Source organism: Hemibagrus wyckioides, linkage group LG24 (assembly GCF_019097595.1).
Source record: "Hemibagrus wyckioides isolate EC202008001 linkage group LG24, SWU_Hwy_1.0, whole genome shotgun sequence".
Taxonomy (NCBI): Eukaryota; Metazoa; Chordata; class Actinopteri; order Siluriformes; family Bagridae; genus Hemibagrus; species Hemibagrus wyckioides.
In genome coordinates this window covers 4,888,459-4,911,462 of record NC_080733.1, presented here as the reverse complement: position 1 = coordinate 4,911,462, position 23,004 = coordinate 4,888,459, and the positions used below count along the sequence as shown (strand labels likewise).

Genomic DNA, 23,004 nt, shown 5'->3' with positions numbered 1-23,004 from the left:
AGGAGAATGAGCAGCGATTTCAACCGGCAATAATAGAGTTTTCCTCTGTACTTTATAAGATACTAATTTACTTGTAAACTCTATTTGTTTTTCTTGTGGACAATTCAGATGTGTCATTTGAGCTACAGCTTCGGCTTTACTGAAGAAAATGCTACAATTCACAAAGAGTCACTAGTGCTGATTGATGCTTATGACTTAAAGTAATGACACCTCATTCAATTCATTCTAAAGGAATTTCATCACAATCTCAATTTCCAAATAGAAATAAGAAGTCCTTCTGGTCACAGCTTGCTCAGGACATATCAGCCTTGTTAGTCAGGGATATGTTTTTTTCCCCCTAAATAACCTCTCCAAACTGGAGCAGAGAAATTAACATTACTTGCTGTGGAATCCACCACATATAATGAATATCTGTGTATGGCCCTTATCTTTACTGGGTATAATGTCTTATATCGATGTCTAACATCAACAGCTCGAATACAATCAACAGCTTATATATACCGACCAGGCATAACATTATGACCCATGGCCTAATATTGGTGTTGGTCCCTCTTTTGCTGCCAAAACAGCCCTGACCCATCATGCACTATGTATTCTGACACCTTTCTATCAGAACCAGCATTAACTTCTTCAGCAGCAACAGTAGCTCGTCTGTTGGATCGGATCACACGGGCCAGCCTTCACTCCCCACGTGCTTCAATGAGCCTTGGCCGTCCATGACCCTGTCGCCGGTTCACCACTGTTCCTGCCTTGGACCACTTTTGATAGATACTGACCACTGCAGACCGGGAACACCCCACAAGAGCTGCAGTTTTGGAGATGCTCTGATCCAGTGGTCTAGCCATCACAATTTGGCCCTTACACTTGCCCATTTTTCCTGCTTCTAACACATCAACTTTGAGGACAGAATGTTCACTTGCTGCCTAATATATCCCACCCACTAACCGGTGCCATGATGAGGAGATACTCACTTCACCTGTCAGTGATCATAATGTTATGGCTGATCGGTGTATATGAGGCAAGATTAGAGACATTAGAGTGTTGATTTTGAAATGGTCAGATCATTTGTTTCATCTTTCTGATATTCTAATTTATGTTTCATCTCTTTTTATCCATTATCTGCAATTTCTCACAACTACTTATTGTTATAACTTAACAAAGTCTTCACAAATTACACATCGTTTACTCCCCCAGTTCCTCTTTATATTTATACACAAGGATCCAGTAAGCATCTGCTTGGAGTTTCACATGCTCTCTCCATGTCCATGAGAGTTTTCTCCTGGTTCTCCAGGTTTCCTCACACCTCTCACAAACAATTCCTGCTTCGCAAACACGGTTCCTGGGATCATGATACAAAATGCATGATACAAGATGCATACAAACGAATGAATGAATGAATGAATGATTATCAGATAAGATTGGCTTCTTGTTTCAGATTCATGAACAGCCGAGTCCCATCCAGCAAAAGATATCAACCGACTGAATACGAGCATGCAGCCAACTGTGCTACACATGGAGTAAGTGGACTCTGACCTTCTGATATTTAGATGTAGGTGGACTTGTGAAGACATGGGGGCTGATGGTGGTAGTGATGGTGATGGTGATGGTAGTAGATAGTAGTAGATTTTTTACAGGCACAAGCAGAAGGTAACAGTTCTGATCAGGACTCACGGTGATTAGTACATACGGTGTGGGTTTAAAGCGCTATCTATAAATCTGTACTTATATATTTTTTTCATTTGGCAGATGCTTTTATTCACAGAGATGACCAGTCATGACCACTGGTGCAGGTTATATAGCTTTGTTTTTTTGTTTTGTTTTTAAAGACATTTCAGTTTTTCAAGATTAGTAGATGAGTCTAAGAAATAAGCTAACATTAGGAACTGAGTTACCTGGAGCTAATGTTTGATTTCTAACTAGCTAGCCTAATTATTACTCAATCAATTATGAATCAATCAATTTATCAATCAGTCACTAAATAAATACATTGACTGATTGATTTATATATCATCAATCACTAAATAAATAACTACCTAGATAGATAGATAGATAGATAGATAGATAGATAGATAGATAGATAGATAGATACAAATAGATAGATAGATAGATAGATAGATAGATAGATAGATAGATAGATAGATAGATAGATAGATAGATAGATACAAATAGATAGATAGATAGATAGATAGATAGATAGATAGATAGATAGATAGATAGATAGATACAAATAGATAGATAGATAGATAGATAGATAGATAGATAGATAGATAGATAGATAGATAGATACAAATAGATAGATAGATAGATAGATAGATAGATAGATAGATACAAATAGATAGATAGATAGATAGATAGATAGATAGATAGATAGATAGATAGATAGATAGATAGATAGATAGATAGATAGATAGATACAAATAGATAGATAGATAGATAGATAGATAGATAGATAGATAGATAGATAGATAGATACAAATAGATAGATAGATAGATAGATAGATAGATAGATAGATAGATAGATAGATAGATAGATAGATAGATAGATAGATAGATACAAATAGATAGATAAGATAGATAGATAGATAGATAGATAGATAGATAGATAGATAGATACAAATAGATAGATAAGATAGATAGATAGATAGATAGATAGATAGATAGATAGATAGATAGATAGATAGATAGATAGATAGAAATATAAGTTAATAAGTTAATTTTTTTGAAAATGTACCCACATAGTTCTCTACAAACTTTTTGTTTGTTTGTTTATTTGTTTTTAATTTTCTTGTCAGATTTTTAAATGAGATTTCTTTAAGCTTTCAACCTCGCTAACAACCCAAGAGCGGTAAACTCTGTTCAACTTCCTTTGCCTCAGGAGACGTTAGGCTAGGTGTTGGTGTTGGTGTTGTGCGTTCCGATCTAAAGCCTTTATTTTGTTGTAGCGTAGTAAACGCCTGTTGTCAGTTGGGTGTACTTCCCTACAGCGCTGCTCTAATCGCTAGTCACATAGAGGTTAACGTTAGAGACAAAGACGTTTGTAGCTGTGTATAATCTCACCAAGTTGAAAAACCTGTAGCTGTGCAGAAGCGATGAAGCAGTCTGAAGGTAGACCTGTGTAATGGAGTAGAGAATACAGAGGAGAGTGATGTCTGATTTATATCCAAATTTTATTTTCCTGGAGCAGGATGAATGTCATCACATACTCACTTTTATTTCCTCCTTCCTATTCGTCACTGCTGCATTTTGTGTTTCTGGCAAGTCGTGTTTTTTGGTTTTATGGCTGTGTTTCTGTGGTTTTGGAGCAGTGCTGCTGTTTGGATAACATCCTGCTCTTTAATCTTCCTCCCATGCTTCCACATCTGGCATGACCCACACACACACACACACACACACACACACAGCCGTGTCTCTCACAAAAATCCTCCCTGACCTCTTTTAATCAGAAAGGACAGCCGACCCACAGGAGTTTGTGTGATAGGAGATTGATGCCTCGTTTGTCTGGCGTCTGTTGGCTTGTTGACTAGATGATGGCAGAATCTGTTAGAAAGGCGCAATTAATGACTCCTGTATTGTTGTTGTTACTGTATTTGTTAATAATTACTTGGCAGGAAGTGGTGGTTTTACATGTCTGTGTGTTAATATTTACTAGAACTGACTCGTCAGCGTTGGACTGTTAGAAACGGTTGACGAAACAGACAATGGAATGCTTATTTCCAGATGAATGGAGGTTAAAGTCACCGAGCCATGACTATGTCTGACCCTCTACATGTTTTCCCTATAATAAAAATAAGGAACCAGACTTGTAAATTAGATTCAAATGATATTGGGCTTTGTGGGATTTTTTTCCCCGACCATAGAAATTGACCTTGGAACTCAACCAGAGATATATTTTTTTAAAAAGATATTTTTTATGTTATTAGTTTTGGATTATTCCCAGTATCCTGGGCAGTTCGCTGTTGTACTTCCTGTCTGATGATAAATGGGAAAGCATCACAGCGTGGCTGTACGGCACCGGGCTGTCGGGCTTGTTCATCATGTCCACCATGTTCCACACTGTAAGCTGGAAGAAGAGTCATTTGCAGTGAGTAGAACATGACGCTTTACTTTCTGAGAAATATATAAACACACCCACCCACACACACACACACACTCACACATGCTCAGTGTCAAACGAACATGATATGAAGGTGATAAGAACAGTTCCTGTAACTAGACTCTTAGTTTTGTCTTGTCCTAGCTGATACAGTTAGCTCCAGGCTTTATCAATTTTATCTTCACATTAGGCATTTGCACCAGTTTTTGGTTGTGCAGTATTGAATTTCTTTGTCATGTAATGGTTCATTTGACAGTAGACACTCAGGGCTGGTCGTTTTTTATAAATATTTCTGTTTTTATCAAGTCTACTTGGTGCGTTACTTTTTTCTTTTGGAAAAGATCCCAAAAAAACCCAAAAACGGTTATATTTTTCACAGAAATCTTCAAAGTAAATGTTGATATCAAGCCCATTTCTGCTCTTTGAGATTCTCCAGGTGTTCATAAGCAGCTGAAATTGATCTTTAACCACTAAATGTCTGCGTAGGTTTTTATATCAGACTCACAGCCAGAAAATCATTCATTTCTTTAAACCTGAACCGATCAGCAGTGTACTGGTCAAAAGGGTTAAATATAATAGACAGAAAATATCATTCTATCACCTGGACTCACATTTGATTTGCCAATTTTAACAGATCTAAATGTGTTAATTGTTAATTAATTCTGGATTAAAGACAGCTTTTATTTGATATGGGAATGTTTCCTCTCAGCATGTTATTCCACTCTGTAACTGTTTCTACAGAAAACCTAGGGAGTTCTTGGAAACTGGTCAGACTGGTGTAGGAGTATTTATCTACAGCTTTAGCTACACGTAAATAACGCTAAACTGTTGAACAAACAAAACAAGTCAGGGAGAAAGAGGTTACTGATTTCTTCGCTGTGCTTTTCTTCAGCCTAAAGTTTAAAGCTGGGTATAAAACAGTGAAATAGTGTAGGTTACTTTGATTGTAAAAAAAAAAAAAATAAATAAAAAAAAATAAAAAATAAATAAATAAATAAATAAATAAATAAATAGGGACACTGTAGGGATGTAAAAGAATAAATAGCAATACGCTATACAGAAATGATCAGATGATTTAAAAAAAATAATAATACTGAAAGAAATACAAATACTGAAAGAGTACTATCTTTTTTATTTTATTTTATTTTATTTTATTTTATTTTATTTTATTTTATTTTATTTTATATTATTTTATTTTATTTCTTAATTGTTTTTTTTGTTTTTTTTGTTTTTTTAAATATTCCAGGAAGGTTTACAGGAAAAAAAATTTACACAAACAGGGGATTCCTACTATCTTATAGGTTTATATGAAATATGATGAGGCAAGTAGTCAGTTATGATGTTTGCAGGTCAAACAACGACACATTTATTAACATTTATTCACCTTCAGCAATTGCCATGTCCAGATCACCAGAAATTCATTGGGTTAGAAAATATTGTGAAATGGTAATAAAAACAAACCCTGTACAACAACAACAACAACAACAACAAAAATTGCTGAAAAAATGGCATCTTAGAAAGCAACAAAAAACTATATTAAATGAATTTATATAATATTAATTTAAATATATCTTTTAAAGAAATTATATTAAATTAATTTATTTTATATTAATTTAAATATATCTTTTTAAGAAATTATATTAAATTAATTTATTTTATATTAATTTAAATATATCTTTTTAAGAAATTATATTAAAATAATTTATTTTATATTAATTTAAATAGATCTTTTTAAGAAATTGTATGAAATTAATTTAAGCTATATTAATTCAAATATATCTTTTTAAGAAATTATATTAAATTAATTTATTTTATATTAATTTAAATATATCTTTTTAAGAAATTGTATGAAATTAATTTAAGCTATATTAATTCAAATATATCTTTTTAAGAAATTATAGTAAATTAATTTATTTTATATTAATTTAAATATATCTTTTTAAGAAATTATATTAAAATAATTTATTTTATATTAATTTAAATATATCATTTTAAGAAATTATATTAAAATAATTTATTTTATATTAATTTAAATATATCTTTTTAAGAAATTGTATGAAATTAATTTAAGCTATATTAATTCAAATATATCTTTTTTAAGAAATTATAGTAAATTAATTTATTTTACATTAATTTAAATATATCTTTTTAAGAAATTATATTAAATTAATTTATTTTATGTAAATTTATATATATATATCTTTTTAAGAAATTGTTTGAAATTAGTTTATGCTATATTCATTTAAATATATCTTTCTAAGAAATTATATTAAATTAATTTATGCTATATTAATTTAAATATATCTTTTTAAGAAATTATATTAAATTAATTTATGTTATATTAATTTAAATATATCTGATACTACCTTTTATAAGATTAAAATATACAAAATAAAGAATTGTTAAAGAAGGTTTTTTTTTTTCGTTTCAAACATTTAGGTTTTCTTATTCATCTGGCTGGTATTTTTCCAGAAAAAAAAAATTGCTTAAAATAATAAAAAATGATCTGCCAATAGAATAAAACTGTTTCAAGCTTGAAAGTAGCACAAATGTATTTCATCCAAATAATTCAATATTTTAGGTTTGGTATATTAAAAGCTCATAATAGAATATACTGAATAGATTTAAGTGTATTTAAGATATTTCATTTGCTGTCATTTTGTGCAGTGCTGGCATTTTTATTTTATGTGTTTTTGTGTGTGTGTGTGAGTGTGTGTGTGTGTGTGTGTGTGTGTTTCCAAGGGGTTCATATTTAGTGAAAAAACTAATAAAAAACTTTGGGTACAAATCAGAGTAGAGATCCAGTTATGGATATTTGGAGCATTAAAAAAATCCAGATCTAGATTGTCTTACACCCCTTAGTAGAGAAAATAAAATAAAAAAAAAGGAGTGAAGCGTTCATGTTAAAGTTAAATGTGATTTAAAGTTTGTCAGATGTGTAAATGTTCCCCGAGATGAGTTGAACTGTACACTTGCTTTTCTTCTCCATTACAGGTTTAGGGGAACTGACTCACATGGGCCTGTTGGTTCATGCTGAATTTCTCTTTTCCTCATGCACATCATATTAAGTCTTTGCATCTGTGACTCTTTACTGCTAAGGCAGGAAGAGAAAGAGGGAAGGAGAAAAAAAGAGAAGGAGTCGAGGGTAACTAAAAATGAAACCGAACCTAACTGTGCTTGTCGTGTTGCAGGACAGTTGAGCAGCGCTTCCACATGTGTGATAGGATGGTGATTTATTTCTTCATCGCTGCCTCTTACGCCCCCTGGTGAGTGCTGGATGTGTAGAACACTTAGAATCAAAATACGGACATCCTGCGTGTCCTCTAGAGTCAGTAGAGGTATGTTTGTTGTCAGGTTGTGTTTTAATGTGGGAGTTGTGTGCAGGCTGAACCTGAGGGAGCTCGGCCCCTGGGCGGCACACATGCGCTGGCTGGTGTGGATCATGGCCTGTGTGGGCTCCGCTTATGTCTTCTTCTTCCACGAGAAGTACACTGCTTCTTTTCTTCTACAGATTTCACCTGCATGGTGGAGGGAGAGATATTTTAGTTTGCTTGAGAATCAGGCAGTGGAAAAAATATGGAACGCTGATATAGCTGATATAGCTGCCGGCCATTTCTGACCATTTTTTAGGCAAATCTATCAAGTATGTAAGTTATAGTCACATATTTCTAAAAACCCAACATGAGGGGTGTCTAGTGTCGCAAGAAAAACAGAAAAGATTGCAGACAACTGTAAAATATGATTATGATTAAAAAAAAACATTTAGTCGTTTTGAGAATTCCACGTTTATCTAATTAATATTTGAAATTGTAGATATAATGAAGAGGCCATTTAGTGCAGCATCTTATGCAAAATGTTTAGATAGAAAATTAAAAAACTCAAAAAAAGCTTTGTCCTAAGTCTGGATCTTACTGCAAATCCTTTATTTCCTGCATTTCCTTTTTGTTTATGTGATTAAGAGAAGATACTTCTCTTCACGTTTTAGGAACAAGATACTGGACCTGATTTGCTACACCGTCATGGGAGCTGTTCCTGCATTTGTGCTTCTGTCAATGGTAAGAGGGAGAGAGATCAGTGTACAGAGTTATAGCTGTTACATAGCTGTTAAACTCTGATTTCTGACAAAGAAAAAATTCTAAATTCTCTTTAATTTAATTTAATTTAATTTAATTTAATTTAATTTAATTTAATTTAATTTAATTTAATTTAATTTAATTTAATTTAATTTAATTTAATTTATTCATTTATGTATTTTACTAAGGCATCAACGCCTATCATTAAAAAATTTTTTTAAAAATGAAAGTGTTTGTATTTTGTATTTTCTCCATTCAAAGATCTTCTTGTATAAAGAGCCAGTTTAACAAACACCTTCTTAGCATCTAAGTGTGATCTTCTCACCTAGTGTGACTAGGTGCCATAGCAAGATGGACATAAGCGTAATCAATTCAGATACTGACTACCAAACTGTCTGCAATGCTCCTGCACTACACCTCAAGTCTTTACATGTAAATGTTCTCTTTTCACTCTGGGTGGAACTAGAATTTTATACACATACCGTATACACTACATGGCCAAAAGCTAAACACCTGATTATCATACTGGTGCTTGTTGAACATCCTGTTCCAGATTTGCTGTTAGAATAATCTCCACTCTTCTATTCTGTGAAGGCTTTCCACTAGATGTTGGAGCGTGACTGTGGGGATTAGTGATCATTCAGCTACAAGAGCATTAGTGAGATCAGACACTGATGTTGTAGGAGTGAGGAGGTCTGGGGTTCAGTCGGTGTTCCAGTTCATCCCAAAGCTTTTCGGTTTAGTCAGAGTCAGGGGTTGTTAGTTCCTATTAGTTCCTCAAGAGCTTGTGGTTGCTGTTGAAGAAAGGACATTATCAACATTTACATTATTTACTGTCCAGTGTCACCTAAATGAGTATGAGGTTCTCTTCTGAGCCTGGTTCCTCTCAAGGTTTCTTCCTCATATCATCTCAGGGAGTTTATCCTCGCCACCATCGCCTCAGACTGGTAAGTTAAAGAAAAAACTCTTATTGTAATTTACTGATGAGTTTTTTCTCTGTCTGTTTTGTCACCAGCCGAACAGAGAGGGCGTGCTGGAGTTATCAATGGGCGGAGTCTTTTACTGCTTGGGCGTGGTTTTCTTCAAGAGTGACGGCCTTGTCCCTTTTGCTCACGCCATCTGGCACGTCTTCGTGGCCGTAGGAGCAGTTATCCACTATTACGCTATATGGAAGTATCTGTACGCGACAGGGAGTAGCCACATGAGGTGACACACACTGAGGAACATCATGCGCTGCCGGGGCCACCACGCACCGTGTGTTAAACCAGGGGTGTCCGAGCTTACCCAGAAAGAGTCGATGTGGGTGCAGGTCTTCATTTCAATCAAGCAGAAGCCACACATGAGTATATTGCAGTGGGTATTAACCTGGGGGTCTCAGGAAAATGTTTATCCTGAATAAATCTATAAAATACTTGCCTAAAGGCACCACCTACCAGCAACAAGGTATAACTAATGAACTACAATTTACTGCTGATTAGACATGGAGTGATTTCATGTCAAGGACCAAGTATAGAGTCAGATTTATTTTTGTTAGCCATGAATGTTAGTAATCGTTATGCATTTAGACTTCAGGGTGTGGCATTTAGGGGATTTTTATTTTTTTAATTAAAAGCAGGTCACACTCATACTTGTCTACTGATAGACAAAACCAACTGATGGATCAGATGCAGCTCCTGTTTGACCGAAACGAAAACCTGCACTCACACCAGCCCTTTGCGGATAAGATCGGACGCCTCCCGTTAAACGTATTCCGAACTTACTGCCAGTAATTTTATCTAAATGAAGTTGCCTTTATTTGTCACATATACATTACTGCACAGTGAAATTCTTTCTTTGCATATCCCATCCTTAGCAGTTTTTGGGGTCAGCCATGACACAGCGCCCCTGGAGCAGGGTGGGTTGGGGGCCTTGTTCAAGGGCCCAACAGTGGCAGCTTGGTGGTGCTGGGGCTTGAACACCAATCTTCCAGTCAATAATCCAGAGCCTTACCCACTTGAGTTACCACCCCCCGAAAAGAATATTCAATCCTAGCTGCTCATGTGTTGCATCTGACATCCTCAACACACCTGAACTCTACTGAAGAAAATATATTTTTCTAATATATATATATATATATATATATATATAAATGAGCATTTTATGAGCACAGAGCATTTTAACTTAAAATGGAGAAAGTCCAGACTTTCATTTTCCAAGAAGTTTACAGGAAAACCTATCAAGGTGAGAAGAAAAAGTATATTTAGGGTTTAAGAATTTCTTAAACCTACTTAGGCTACTCTAGGTGTTAATTTATTGAATGTGATTTTATGTTGTGCTTCACAGCATTCAGTACAGAATTTGTACCCAAACCTGTGTTTTGCACAAGGACGGTGCTTTGGATGTGTACAGTGTTTGTCTCTTGAATTGACTGCTGCTGATTTATAGGAATAATCAAAAACAATAAAATGATATTGTGTGTGCGGGGAAACCATGCACTGCTTCTTGATTTCTGACTGTGCCTAGCTTTCATGGCAATGTTTTTTGATGATATGAACAGGAACAGGAACCGTAGCTGCTCTGACATTCTTATAAACCAGCACGCTGGCTTTCAGTGTGCAAACTGGGACCACTTTAATACCACAGTTTTAAAGATCTGATGTAAAGAATTTCACATTCATTGCAGGATAGAAAGGGTTTGTCTTTACTTACAGATGTTTTATACAGTACATTATTCAGAAGATATAAAACATCCCCAGCACTACAACACTGAAAAATAAACTCTTCTCTGTGTCAAAGCTGCTTCTGTTGACCTCGTACTGAAGAGCTTCTGTGTAGGAGTTTCAGTTGTTACACAACAAACAGATCTGTGTCAGATAAATGCACTGCAGAGAAAAAGTGTGATGTGTTTAACAATCGAAAAGCTTTCAACAATACAAATACACCATGATACACCATTAATTATTAATATCAATGTTTAATATCAGTTTTTCATGGCCCAAAAATGATCCATAAGATCATCCAGAGTGATTGAGATTCTGACTGAAGTCAATACTGTAGCGGTGCTGTGCAGCGAGGTGCTCTAAGCCGGCAAGAAGCTGGAATGAGACTGCAGCAGGCTGCTGATGGCCCTCATGCGCTGTGGCAGGGCAGCGTTGGTGTCTCGGTGCCAGCGTGGACAGTCGCCCTGAGCTGAAGGTGTTAACACGAACTGTGCTACATTCGGCAGCTTGAGAAGGTTGATGAGCTCGTGGGCTCGTGTGATGATTTCCTCGCTGTCCTCCTCACTGAAGCACGATGCCACACGACCGCTGTGCGCAAATGAGTGCATCTTAGACAGGAAAAGTGACGCCCTAGACAGACAGACAGACAGACAGACACACAGACAGATAGATAGATAGATAGATAGATAGATAGATAGATAGATAGATAGATAGATAGATAGATAGATAGATAGATAGATAGAGAGACAAACAGAGAAACAGGGACAGACAAACATACAGACAAACAGAAAGTCAGCAAGAGACAGACAGAGAGGCAGTGAGAGAGACAGACAGACACAGAGAAAGACAGAGAGTCAGCGAGAGAGACAGACAGACAGACAGACACAGAGACAGACAGAGATAAAGACAAACAGACAGCGAGTCAGTGATACAGACAGAGAGACAGAGACAGAGAAAGAAAGACAGACAGACACAGAGTCAGCGAGAGAGACAGACAGAGAGAAAGACAGACAGACACAGACAAACAGGCAGTGAGACAGAGAGAAAGAAAGACACAGGCAGAGAGACACTTTTAAAAGACTTCGTACTGTATAGTATTTTTTCCTATTGTATTCTATATTTCCATGTACATACTTTCCTATTACAATCAATCATTTACAAAACATAACACCTAATAAATATAATATTTGAAAAAAAAAAAAAATAGGCAATAACTGTATATAAAACATCATACAAAATAAATAAGTTTAAAAGGAATAAGTTCCTTTTATAGATTTATGTCATAACCGCTATAAATAATTGTTTTCTCACAAAATCTGAGTTAATAAGACAAAAAACACGCAGCTTGTTATTGAAAAAACACAAAACACAACATCCTCCATCCTCCTTTGGTGTAGGGGAAAACTTTCAAAGAACAGCTTTACCTTGGAGAGTTGTTATAAAAAAGCACTGGTACTGGAGACTCCTTCCATAACTGAGAAATATCAGTATGTCTGAGTAAATACCCGCAGATTCTTAAAATCTGTTTGTTATTAGTATTAGATGGTGTCACCATGAATGAGCTGTTGCTATCGAAACGAGTATGTGTAATATCCGTATCTCTATAATGCTACTATTAATATTTGTGAGTGAAGAGAGGCGTACCGGGGAATGAGGTCCTGACTGCGTGATGCCAGCTTGGCCAGCGCCGTCATGAGCACGGTGAGCAGTCGTGGAGAGTAGCTCAGGGGACTGGCAGACTGGCGTACCTGTGTGATCTCAAACAACACCGCCTCCAGGCCCTCAAAAAAGGACGTGATCAGCTCCACAGTACAGCGAGGGTCATAGGAAAGGGACAAATACTCCCCGATGACCCACACCTACAGTACAACATACACACTTGTTAGACCCTCCAACGCAAGATAACATTCCACTAGATCCAGAACGATTATTACTTCCTGCCTCACCACGTGTGTGTAGAAGTCCTCTTTAGTGTAGATGTTCGTAGTGGTGCTGGTGAACTCCAGCAGCTCTTTGTACTGATCAACAATCAGTGCCGGGTGCAGCTTGCAGAGCGCCTGCAGGTGTGTGCTGAACACTCTACAGCACATATTCAGCCATCAGCTACACAGCTAGGTACACGTATTATCTGTCTATATAGGTATATTCATCAAGAGTAGCCATTGGGACTGACCTCTGCACTTCGGTGCTGAAGTTCTTTATCTTGTATAAAAGGCTGCTTCTTTCTAACAGGACCAACAGCAGCTGGTTCATCATCTTCCCGTCAGCCATCTAACCAAACACAGAGGACAAGAGCCTGCATTTTACCCCTGATACACACACAGCACTTAATAATAACTGAGCCCATAATAACAGAGAGAGAGAGAGAGAGAGAGAGAGAGTGTAGTACTGAACCAAGGAATTATATTTATCTTATTACTGTGCAGTTGAGGGTTAAGGGCCTTGTTCAGGGGCCCTTGATAGGCAATGATAGCATGGCAGTGCTGGGATTTCAACTGAAAACCTTCTGTTCATCAGCCCACTGAGCTACAACTTTTAACATCTGCCTAAATTTTTTTTCCTCCCGTCATGTCTGCATACAGAAAGTTACCTGTTTAATGGTGTTGAAGTAGACATGTAGGAGGACAGGGACAATCTGAGCGCAGCACAGCACACGAGGACTCTCCGCCATTCCCTCCAGAGCAGTGTGAAGCATACTCAACCTGAAGAGCAGCACAGAGCAGTCAGAACACCCCAGCACCACACCTCCAACTGCCTTTAGAGCACATTTACTCAATAATAAACCAGTGATTCATTTCTGTTGTGTAGAGTAGACTGCTTTTATTAATAAATGCCTCCATTGTTCATATCGCAGGCAACGAGCAGCCGCAATGATCACCTGTCAATCGTGTCTCCGGTGCCTGCTTCAGGTCTGAGGATGTAGAGGAACAGACCTCTGTAGGAAAGCTGGCGGAAGGCATCCAGAGATGCTGTGATTTTAGAACCCTGATGGTCCCACGGAGCGCGATCTGCGACCTGATACCATGCTGACCTGCAGTGAAATTCATCACAATCACAACTTCAAAACATTAAATCCTTTAATACAGTGCTTCCCAATCCTGCTTCTGGATTAACCCTGCACTTTTAGTGGTGTTGTTGTTCCAGCTGCTCGGAGTCACCACAGAGGATCATTTGGACATATTCTGATTTGGCACAGGTTTTAGACCGGATTGCCTTCCTGAAGCAACCCTCCCATTTTATCCAGGCTCAGGACCGGCACTGAGAGGAATCGAACCCGGGCCGTGGCAATGAGAGCATGGGAGCATCCTGCCCCTGGACCACCAGGAGTGGATTACCCCTGTACTGCCACTCAAAATGTCCGCTGCTATAATGACAGAGTGGAATTTCTGTGTGTGAAATATAATTCAGTTTAAGGTGTCATATCGGAGGAAACACTAAAGAGCACAGTGCTGGAGTAAATAAGCAACACCTAATGTGCATGCTACAGCATCATGCTGAAAATATGTCAGTCTATTAGTTTTATATTCGAATAATGATTTTGTTGTATTATTCTCTCCCCAAAACAAAATACAGTATTTCCAGTATTAACAGTGTTCTTGTGCGAGGTGAATGATTTTCAGCATGTGGAACAGTATCCAAAGCTGTTAGACTCACTCTTATACTATACAACCAAAAGTAACCATCACAACCGTACATGCTTCTTCTCCAATCTGTTAGCAAAAAATTACTAGTAGCTTTGTTACTTACAGAAGCCTAGAGATCAGTTCTTTAGATTCCTGCATTTCAGTAGAAGTCAGTAGTTAATGTGTTTTTCTGTAATCATCTGTTCTTTTGGAGTATTCAGCTCTGTGAATATGTTGTGGTCTGTTTTCTCACGGTTGTATTTGAAAGGAACTTAAAAGTAAATAAAGTTTTATTAACATTATTCCTGGTAATAAAAGTTAAACAGAGATTGTAGGACTATTTTTGTCACAGGGTGTGTGTGTGTGTGTGTGTGTAGAACTAATGATTTTGCTTTTCTTTTAAATCCCTTACATGTCTACTAACTAGTTATTGAAATCACAGTGAAATCATTTTATAATAAAATTGAATTGAAGTAATTTGTATTAATTTGTGCTGCACAAATGAAATGGAATTGAACTGAAATCTGAAAACAGCTATGAATCCATATCGTTAACCAAGAACAATCAGGTACAAGGTGTTTAATCCCCAAATCCTGCCAACCTGTGCTGAAGATCCAGGGCCGCGGCGAGGCAGGGAAGATCCAGCAGCGTGTGGAGCAACTCAATCGCCGTTTCAGGAGCTAACAGTGAAGGCAGCAGCTCCATAAACTCAGAAATCAGCCCCGGACTGTTCCATGCCAGAAACTGTTGAACAAAACAGTGAGTAAATGATTTCACATCACTGAATCTATCCACGAGTTATTAGGAGAGGAAAGGTCACCTTGAGTAGGTTAGGGAAGCTGTGCCTGTATATGGCCACCTTCTCCTGCAGCACGCTCACATTGTGAAGGCAGAACCGGACAAACTCGTAGGCCAACATGGGCTCGTTGAAGAGCTCGGCTGGGAAGCGGCTGAACAGGTGGCAGAAGATGGCCTCGGATTCTACAGCAGCGGTTTCACCTGGATGGAGGAGGTCAAAGCTAAACCAGTTCATCTTATACCAGTGATACTTGGCTAGTTCAGTGTGATGTGGAAATGTGCAAATTCCAACAGATGATCGATCATGCATGTCCATTGTGTAAGTCAACAGATGATCGATCATGCATGTGATCATTTTTCTCAAAGTGCTATCTGAGAAAGGAGTGAAGCAGGACACTCACTGTGGTTGAGGTAGAACTGAGCGATGGGTAGCAGGACTCGAGAAAAAGCCAGGTCAGCACTCAGCCTGCCGTACAGCGCTTTAATACAGGGAAAGCCACGGTACACGTAGGAAGGATCCACACTGCAGATGATGTCCATTATGGACACTGACTCCACAATACACTGGACAATTTAATTAAAGAATACAAGAATAAAATTCTTACAGAATTCTTACGTACGTCATTTCTGCCGTGTGCAGCATTTATTCATTGGTGTTTTTTTCTTCAACCCTATTCAGTGGATCAGGTGATATTTCCGAATGCTGTTTGGATAATTCATGCAAAAACAACTTCATGGATAAATACAAATATATTTAAACACCTTTCTCAATCCAAACCGTTTTAGGTCTGAAGGAATTATAAACTCTAAACCCCTAAATAAAAATGGTAAAGCAGAGATCTGATTATGTGAGAAAGAGTTCTGTGTATCAGCTGAAATGAAATGTCTTTACCGCTTTCTGTAACTCTGCGTCTGCTTTTTTCACAGCCTCTGGAATGAAACGCAGAACGATCATTAAAGTGCTTCAGCAAAACCAGACAGTGAGATGAGGGTGTGGTGGTGAACTCACTCCGGTCACTCTGCTCGATTAGCCGATGGCAATACTCGAAAGCTTTCTCCCTCAGACGCTCTTTCGGGGGAAGCATTCGACTGGACGAGGAGGTCGCGGACACCATGGACATCACTGAACTGTCCAACTCGGACCGGTCGTCTAAATAGCAGGATAGTGAATAGATCAGGAATTAGACAAGTCAGTCTGAGGTAACGGATCATTTTAGGTAAGGAATCAATTTGAGATAAAGAGTTTATTTTTAGGGAATAGTCAATATTATGTGAATCAGTTTTAGGTGCAGAGTCAATTTTAGGTAAAGAGTCAATTTGCAGTAAAGAATCAATTTTAGGTAAAGAGTCAAATTATGGTAAAAAATCTATTTTAGGTAAAGAGTCTAATTACAGTAAAGAATCAATTTTAGGTAAAGAGTCAAATTACAGTAAAGAATCAATTTTAGGTACAGAGTCAAATTACGATAAAGAATCAATTTTAGGTACAGAGTCAAATTATGGTAAAGAATCAATTTTAGGTACAGAGTCAAATTACAGTAAAGAATCAATTTTAGGTAAAGAGTCAAATTACAGTAAAGAATCAATTTTAGGTACAGAGTCAAATTACGATAAAGAATCAATTTTAGGTACAGAGTCAAATTATGGTAAAGAATCAATTTTAGGTACAGAGTCAAATTACAGTAAAGAATCAATTTTAGGTAAAGAGTCAAATTATGGTAAAGAATCAATTTTAGGTAAAGAGTCAAATTACAGTAAAGAATCAATTTTAGGTACAGAGTCAAATTACGATAAAGAATCAATTTTAGGTACAGAGTCAAATTATGGTAAAGAATCAATTTTAGGTACAGAGTCAAATTACAGTAAAGAATCAATTTTAGGTAAAGAGTCAAATTATGGTAAAGAATCAATTTTAGGTACAGAGTCAAATTACGGTAAAGAATCAATTTTAGGTACAGAGTCAAATTACGGTAAAGAATCAATTTTGAGGTGAAAAGTCAGTTTGAAGCAAAGAATCAATTTGAGGTGTAGATCCAATTTGCGTTAAAGAATCAATTTGAGCTGAAGAGTCAGTTTGCAGTAAAGAATCAGTTTAGGGTGAAGAATCAATTTGCGTTAAAGAATCAATTTGAGTCAATATTAGGTAAACAGTTGATATGTGGTAAATTTTCAACTTGATGTGAAGTGTCAGTTTAAGGTAATGGGTCCATGTCAGAAAAACAATCAATTCAAGGAAGCACAATGATCCTGGATCCGATCCTCTCCACATGGGCTTCCTCAAGGTTCTACAATATCTTTTGATCTCCCACAAACATGCCAGTAGGTGGCCTGTGTGTGTGTGCATGATGTACTTAGATGTCCAGTCCACGGTGTATTACTATCCCATCCTGTCTTAGTATTCCAGAGACAAAGGATTAAGAGCCTACGATGTGAGTGGGTGAGAGTGAGTAAATGGCAACACAGCGGGTAGTGTTACTGCCTCACAGCTCCAGGGTCCATGAGTTTTGTATTATTGTCTGTGCAGAGTTTTTTCACGTCCCCAGGTCCTCATGGGGTTTCTTCTGGGTTTACTGGTTTCCCACCTCCCAAAAAAACCATGGTGGTGGATATGACATCCTCTTGGGTGTAAATGAGGGTGTAAATGTGTGTGTGTGTGTGTGTGTGTGTGTGTGTACATGGAGTCATGTGCACCCGCAGTATTGTTACTGAAGCTAAATAGACGAATGAATAAGTCAGTTTAAGAGATGATGGCATTAAGATTGCATTAAAAAATACAGGAAGTACAGCTTTTATTCACTCATCATGGTGCATAATTATTGATTTGCCGTTAGCAACACAATTAAATCACAGCACAGTGAGGAGCTGTTATTGTGATTAGAACACAGAGGCACAAACCAGGCACTGGAAAAATCTATCACGTATCATGTAAAGGTTAATTGTTGCACTAATACCTGCCTGGATTTAGCATTTTCTAATGATTAGCCAGGATTAGGATACATGGACTGAATGATTAGCCAGGATTATAAGTGGACCAGAGCTGGGCAGGAAAATAAAATTCTGGTTATTGTTATAAGTCGGATTTAGGTCAAGGTTGCTACTTGCTGCTTACCTTGCTGCTGTGGAGTTGTGTGTATGACCTGTGCTCTTTTTAGCTGAGCTAGCAAGAGTAAAAAAAAATAAAAAAATCCAATCGGGGTTATTTCTGCATGTCATAAAGGAAACTGTAAAATTCCTGTTGGGACGGTAATCTAGCACAAAGCTACCAAACTCAACCCAGGCTGCATGATGCATCAGCAACAACAAAACAAAAACAGATGACATCTTGTTACCGGATTCTGTAGCCGAGCTGCAATCTGTGTCGTAGGTAAGCAGCCAGCTTTTGATCATGGAAAATGTGTACATGTTCATCCACTGGTCTTCGGTGTAGCTCTGCCCCACGCACAGTACAGTGAAGAAATCTCCTGCCACTGCTCCGTCCACTTCAGTCATCAGTGCTGGCTGGAGGGAGGAAAAATCATATTTGTCATATTTGTTACTGATACTTCCTTTAAAATATGATTTGTGTTTCTCGACATCTTACAGCCTTGTAATTATTCGCTCACAACCCTAACACGGACGTGGTATGAAGGTTTGGCATTTTTTAAATATATATATATATATATATATATATATATATTTATTTATATATATTTATATATATTTATATTAGGCATAGGAAACTTCTTTCAGATTTATACTCACCAGACACTTTAATAGGAACACCTCAACCCCTGTACATGCCTGCATTCAGCTAATCATGTAGAAGTAACAGTGTAAATGTATATTATGCTTACTGGATGTTTTCTAGTTCAATCTGTTTAACTTCAACAATTCCACGGATAAAATCACACTTTAGATCACACTTTTTTCTCCATTGTGATGTTCATTGTTAACATCTGCATGCTTTTATGCACTGTGCTGTTATCACACGATTGGCTAAATTTCCATACGTGTGTTCCTAATAAAGTGACCGGTGAATATATATTGAACGTACACCTAAAAATGTTTAGTTGAGAGGCTTGGATTGATTTTAGAAGACACCAGGGAAGGTAAGATGGCAGATACAAACAAAGACAATCAACACACAAAAAAAAAATTATTGTCTAATTAGTAGCTTATTACTGGGAGTGTAAATAAAGTTGGGCTGTGTTATAAAAGAGTTTGTTACACCTTTAATATTCCTAAAAATATGAGTGTACAGTGATATTTATAACACATTATTATTGTCATTTCACATTCCCTACAGTGCTTTACCTGTCGTGATCTTGGACTAGTGAAAAATCCCCCAGATGACATGGAGGCTCCCTGGTGAATGCTGGCATATCGGAGCCAATCAGCAAGCTTCCGACTGACCAGATTCCCCTGATCTGGAGGGATCAACACACACAACACACACCATCAGCTTTTTAAAAAGCATTACAAGACACAAATTTTGTGGATTTTTTTATGTCTTCATCGCATCCATGTGGTTTTATAAGAGCTGACCTTCATTGAGAAGATCTGGACAGAAGCTACAGATTTTGGACAGAATGGGAAGCGTGTGTCTGGGGATCTGCGTCTCAGGCTGCCGTGACTCCAGACTCTTCAGTAAATACTGACAGAGAGGAAGCAGATCATCCTTGCTTCCAGCCTGAAAGGAAAAAGAGGATCTTTCAGCAGATCTTTGTGCAATAAACCATCTACTTCCCAAAAATATTTGGACTTTTTACTAATTACACTTAATTTTTTGGTGAACATGCAGTTGAATTTTATTATGGGGCAACAACATGCAAAAACATACTTCATCTTTTTTTATTATTTTTTAATCACATTTTCTGAAAGTAAAACAACCAATTCAACAACTAAATACACCGATCAGGCATAACATTATGAGCAGTGAGAGGTGAGGTGAAGAAGACTGATGATCTCCTCATCATGGCACCTGTTAGTGGGTGGGATATATTAGGCAGCAAGTCAACATTTTGTCCTTAAAGTTGATGCAGGAAACAGGAAAAATGGACAAGTGTAAGGATTTGAGGGAGTTTGACAAGAGCCAAATTGTGATGGCTAGACCACTGGATCAGAGCATCTCCAAAACTGCAGCTCTTGTGGGGTGTTCCCGGTCTGCAGTGGTCAGTATCCATCAAAAGTGGTCCAAGGACGAAACAGTGGTGAACCAGCAACAGGGTCATGGGGGGTCAAGGCTCACTGATGCTCATGGGGAGAGAAGGCTGGGCCGTGTGATCCGATCCAACAGACGAGCTACTGTTGATGAAATTGCTGAAGAAGTTAATGCTGGTTCTGATAGAAAGGTGTCAGAATACACAGTGCAGGACGGGTCAGGGCTGTTTTGGCAGCAAAAGGGGGACCAACACAATATTAGGCGGGTGGTCATAATGTTATGCACATGATCAGTGTATACTTGCGCTGACAAAACAAACCAGTTAGTGTTAAATTTCCTTCTAGTGGAAGGAACAATATGCAACAAAAGAAAAGAATCACATTGCAGTAAGTTGAGAAAGAGAGTTTGGGGGGAAAAAATAAAGGAAACGTCAAGTGATCAAACATAAGCACACTATTGGTTTCCTTTACTATTGGTGTTTTAATTGGTGTCTGTTTTTGTGTGTGATACTAAGGGAAATGCAGTGGCAGGTTAAATCTGAAGCAGTGTGTGAAGGGTGAAGGGGAATTACCTGTGTGAGCACTACACTGGCCAGATAACTGAGTGCTCTGCTGTCCTGGCTGAGCTCTGTGGAGAGATTGTGCAGACTGAGAGGTAAACTCTCCCTGAGGATGGACGAGGACAGAACCTGTAACTGCTCCAGACAGGATGGAGAGCGCAGCAGCATCTGGAGCTTCTTTACCAGGTCTGGAGGAAGCCTAGCAGAGGAGATCAGCATACTAATGTGTTTTATTCACTGTAGTGACTGCTCATTATAGAGACTTTATCAGAAGTTAACAGCACTGTGAACTGTTTGTAGTGATTTACAGAACTGAGAGGATGCTGACTGGGATTTCATTTTAACACTGTCTAATCAACACTGGGTACCAGGGAACCTAGAGACTATTACAGGGGACTCAGAGCACAAGCCGGGGAAACCCTGGATCAGGCACCAAACACTCTCACACACACTCTCACACACACTCACACACACACTCACACACACACTCACACACACACTCACACACACACTCACACACACACTCACACACACACTCACACTCTCTCACTCGTATACACACAGACACACTCAAACAGAGAGACTCTCTCTCTCTCTCTCACACACACACACTCTCTCTCTCACTTGTATACAGACAGACACACTCACACAGAGACTCTCTCTCTCACACACACACACACACTCAGACACTCTCTCTCTCACACACACAGACACACTCACAAAGAGACACACACACACTCACTCTCTCTCTCTCTCACACACACACACACACACACACTCACACTCACACTCTCTCTCTCTCACTTGTATACAGACAGACACACTCACACAGAGACTCTCTCTCTCACACACACACACACACTCAGACACTCTCTCTCTCACACACACAGACACACTCACAAAGAGACACACACACACTCACTCTCTCTCTCTCTCACACACACACACACACACACACTCACACTCACACTCTCTCTCTCTCACTTGTATACACACAGACACACTCACACAGAGACACTCTCTCTCTCTCTCTCTCACCTGGGGAAAGAAATCAGAGAACCCGGAGAAAACCCTAAAGCACGTTAAAAAAGCAAACTCCACCCACAGAAGGTAAAGGCAGGAATCGAACCCTCAACCCGGGAGGTGTTACATACAGTGTGTGTGTGTGTGTGTGTGTTTAGTTACAGTTATAAAGCAACTTACGTCCTTGCATATTTTGTAGCAGAAACAATCAGGTGGAGTCTCTGAAGGGAATCGATCAGCTCTCCTCCAGCTTCTTTACCGGAGTGAAGTTGTTTATACACACGGCCATAAAACTTCTGCAGCTCCTCTTCCTGTATTTCTCTACCATGAAGAACACACATATAGCCATGATCATAACTAATTCTCTGAACAGCCTTTCATCTCATTTCTCAGCATCTCACCACTGAAGTAACAGAAGATATCTGATCAATCTAGCAGCTTTCCATCACTGTATCTATTATATCGGTTTGACAAATAAGAGGAACTTTACTGAGAGGAGGCTTTACGATCAAACACACATTACAGTCTAGAGACAAGAACAATATTATATGCATTATATGAAGAGGTCAGTGTGTGTACCCAGAGGTTTATAACTACACTGAGGCCAAATTTAACACATTCTCTAATAAACAGTTAGCTAGCTAAATAATCATACCTTGCTTGTTTGATTAAACTCTCTGTTCCGTGAGCGTACATACTGAAGCATCAATCCCAACCACATCAGAGAGACTCTACTGTAGAAATCACTATAATCACGATTTCTTTAGAAAGTTGATTACAGTCAAAGGTATGTATGTTTGTGTCCTACAAACCACATGACAGCTACTTCCGCGTTCGAGTAGTCACGTGGCGCCAAAAACTCGCCGCTCATTGGTCGCTTCAGCATACTAGGCTGTCGCGTGCTCATGAGTCTTAAGTATACAGAGCTCCTAGTTGGGGTTGCCAGATTGGGCGAGTTCACGCACATATTGGACAGCTTTTGGACGCGTCTAACCG

The 23,004-nt window shown here is 38.1% G+C and overlaps 2 protein-coding genes across 8 annotated transcripts in view; one reads left to right on the top strand and one right to left on the bottom strand.

The window, feature by feature from the left end:
* Positions 1-13,858, top strand: part of mmd2a (monocyte to macrophage differentiation-associated 2a) — a 20,690-nt gene extending 6,832 nt beyond the window's left edge. For 2 of the 5 annotated variants that reach the window (XM_058377831.1, XM_058377830.1), the window contains exons 2-8: positions 1,436-1,517; positions 3,921-4,081; positions 7,285-7,359; positions 7,478-7,579; positions 8,079-8,148; positions 9,182-9,372; positions 13,720-13,858. In XM_058377831.1, coding sequence (XP_058233814.1) covers positions 1,436-1,517; positions 3,921-4,081; positions 7,285-7,359; positions 7,478-7,579; positions 8,079-8,148; positions 9,182-9,372; positions 13,720-13,780 — 742 coding nt within the window. In that variant the 3' untranslated portion in view covers positions 13,781-13,858. Of the gene's footprint in view, positions 1-1,435; positions 1,518-3,920; positions 4,082-7,284; positions 7,360-7,467; positions 7,580-8,078; positions 8,149-9,181; positions 10,964-13,719 lie in introns of those variants that run through there. The other 3 variants (XR_009203450.1, XM_058377833.1, XM_058377834.1) reach the window with 3 other exon arrangements.
* On the bottom strand, positions 11,100-22,847 carry ap5z1 (adaptor related protein complex 5 subunit zeta 1). 3 transcript variants are annotated; one of them, XM_058377828.1, is made up of 18 exons: positions 22,664-22,847; positions 22,189-22,329; positions 20,998-21,184; positions 19,811-19,955; positions 19,580-19,692; positions 18,616-18,784; positions 18,396-18,443; positions 16,296-16,436; positions 16,179-16,216; positions 15,688-15,850; positions 15,309-15,487; positions 15,090-15,232; positions 13,744-13,896; positions 13,456-13,567; positions 13,039-13,136; positions 12,812-12,944; positions 12,510-12,724; positions 11,100-11,453 (listed from the first exon to the last, which is right to left on the bottom strand). In XM_058377828.1, exons 1-18 carry the CDS (start codon positions 22,702-22,704, stop codon positions 11,225-11,227), a joined length of 2,448 nt encoding a protein of 815 aa, XP_058233811.1. In that variant the 5' UTR covers positions 22,705-22,847; the 3' UTR covers positions 11,100-11,224. The 3 variants fall into 3 exon arrangements, with proteins under 3 accessions (XP_058233811.1, XP_058233810.1, XP_058233812.1); XM_058377827.1 differs by having other exon boundaries at positions 11,100-11,495; positions 22,664-22,846; XM_058377829.1 differs by lacking the exon at positions 18,396-18,443 and having other exon boundaries at positions 11,100-11,495; positions 22,664-22,846.
* Between the last annotated feature and the right edge of the window lie 157 nt (positions 22,848-23,004).

Excerpts from the sequence above, each read along its gene's own strand:
- ap5z1 (XM_058377827.1), bottom strand. The coding sequence starts at position 22,704 with ATGTACGCTCACGGAACAGAGAGTTTAATCAAACAAGCAAG. Across the intron at positions 13,137-13,455 it reads ACTTCAACACCATTAAACAG|ATGGCTGACGGGAAGATGAT; the intron begins GTAACTTTCTGT and ends GTGTTTGGTTAG. Across the intron at positions 11,496-12,509 it reads AGTCAGGACCTCATTCCCCG|GGCGTCACTTTTCCTGTCTA; the intron begins GTACGCCTCTCT and ends CTGTCTGTCTAG.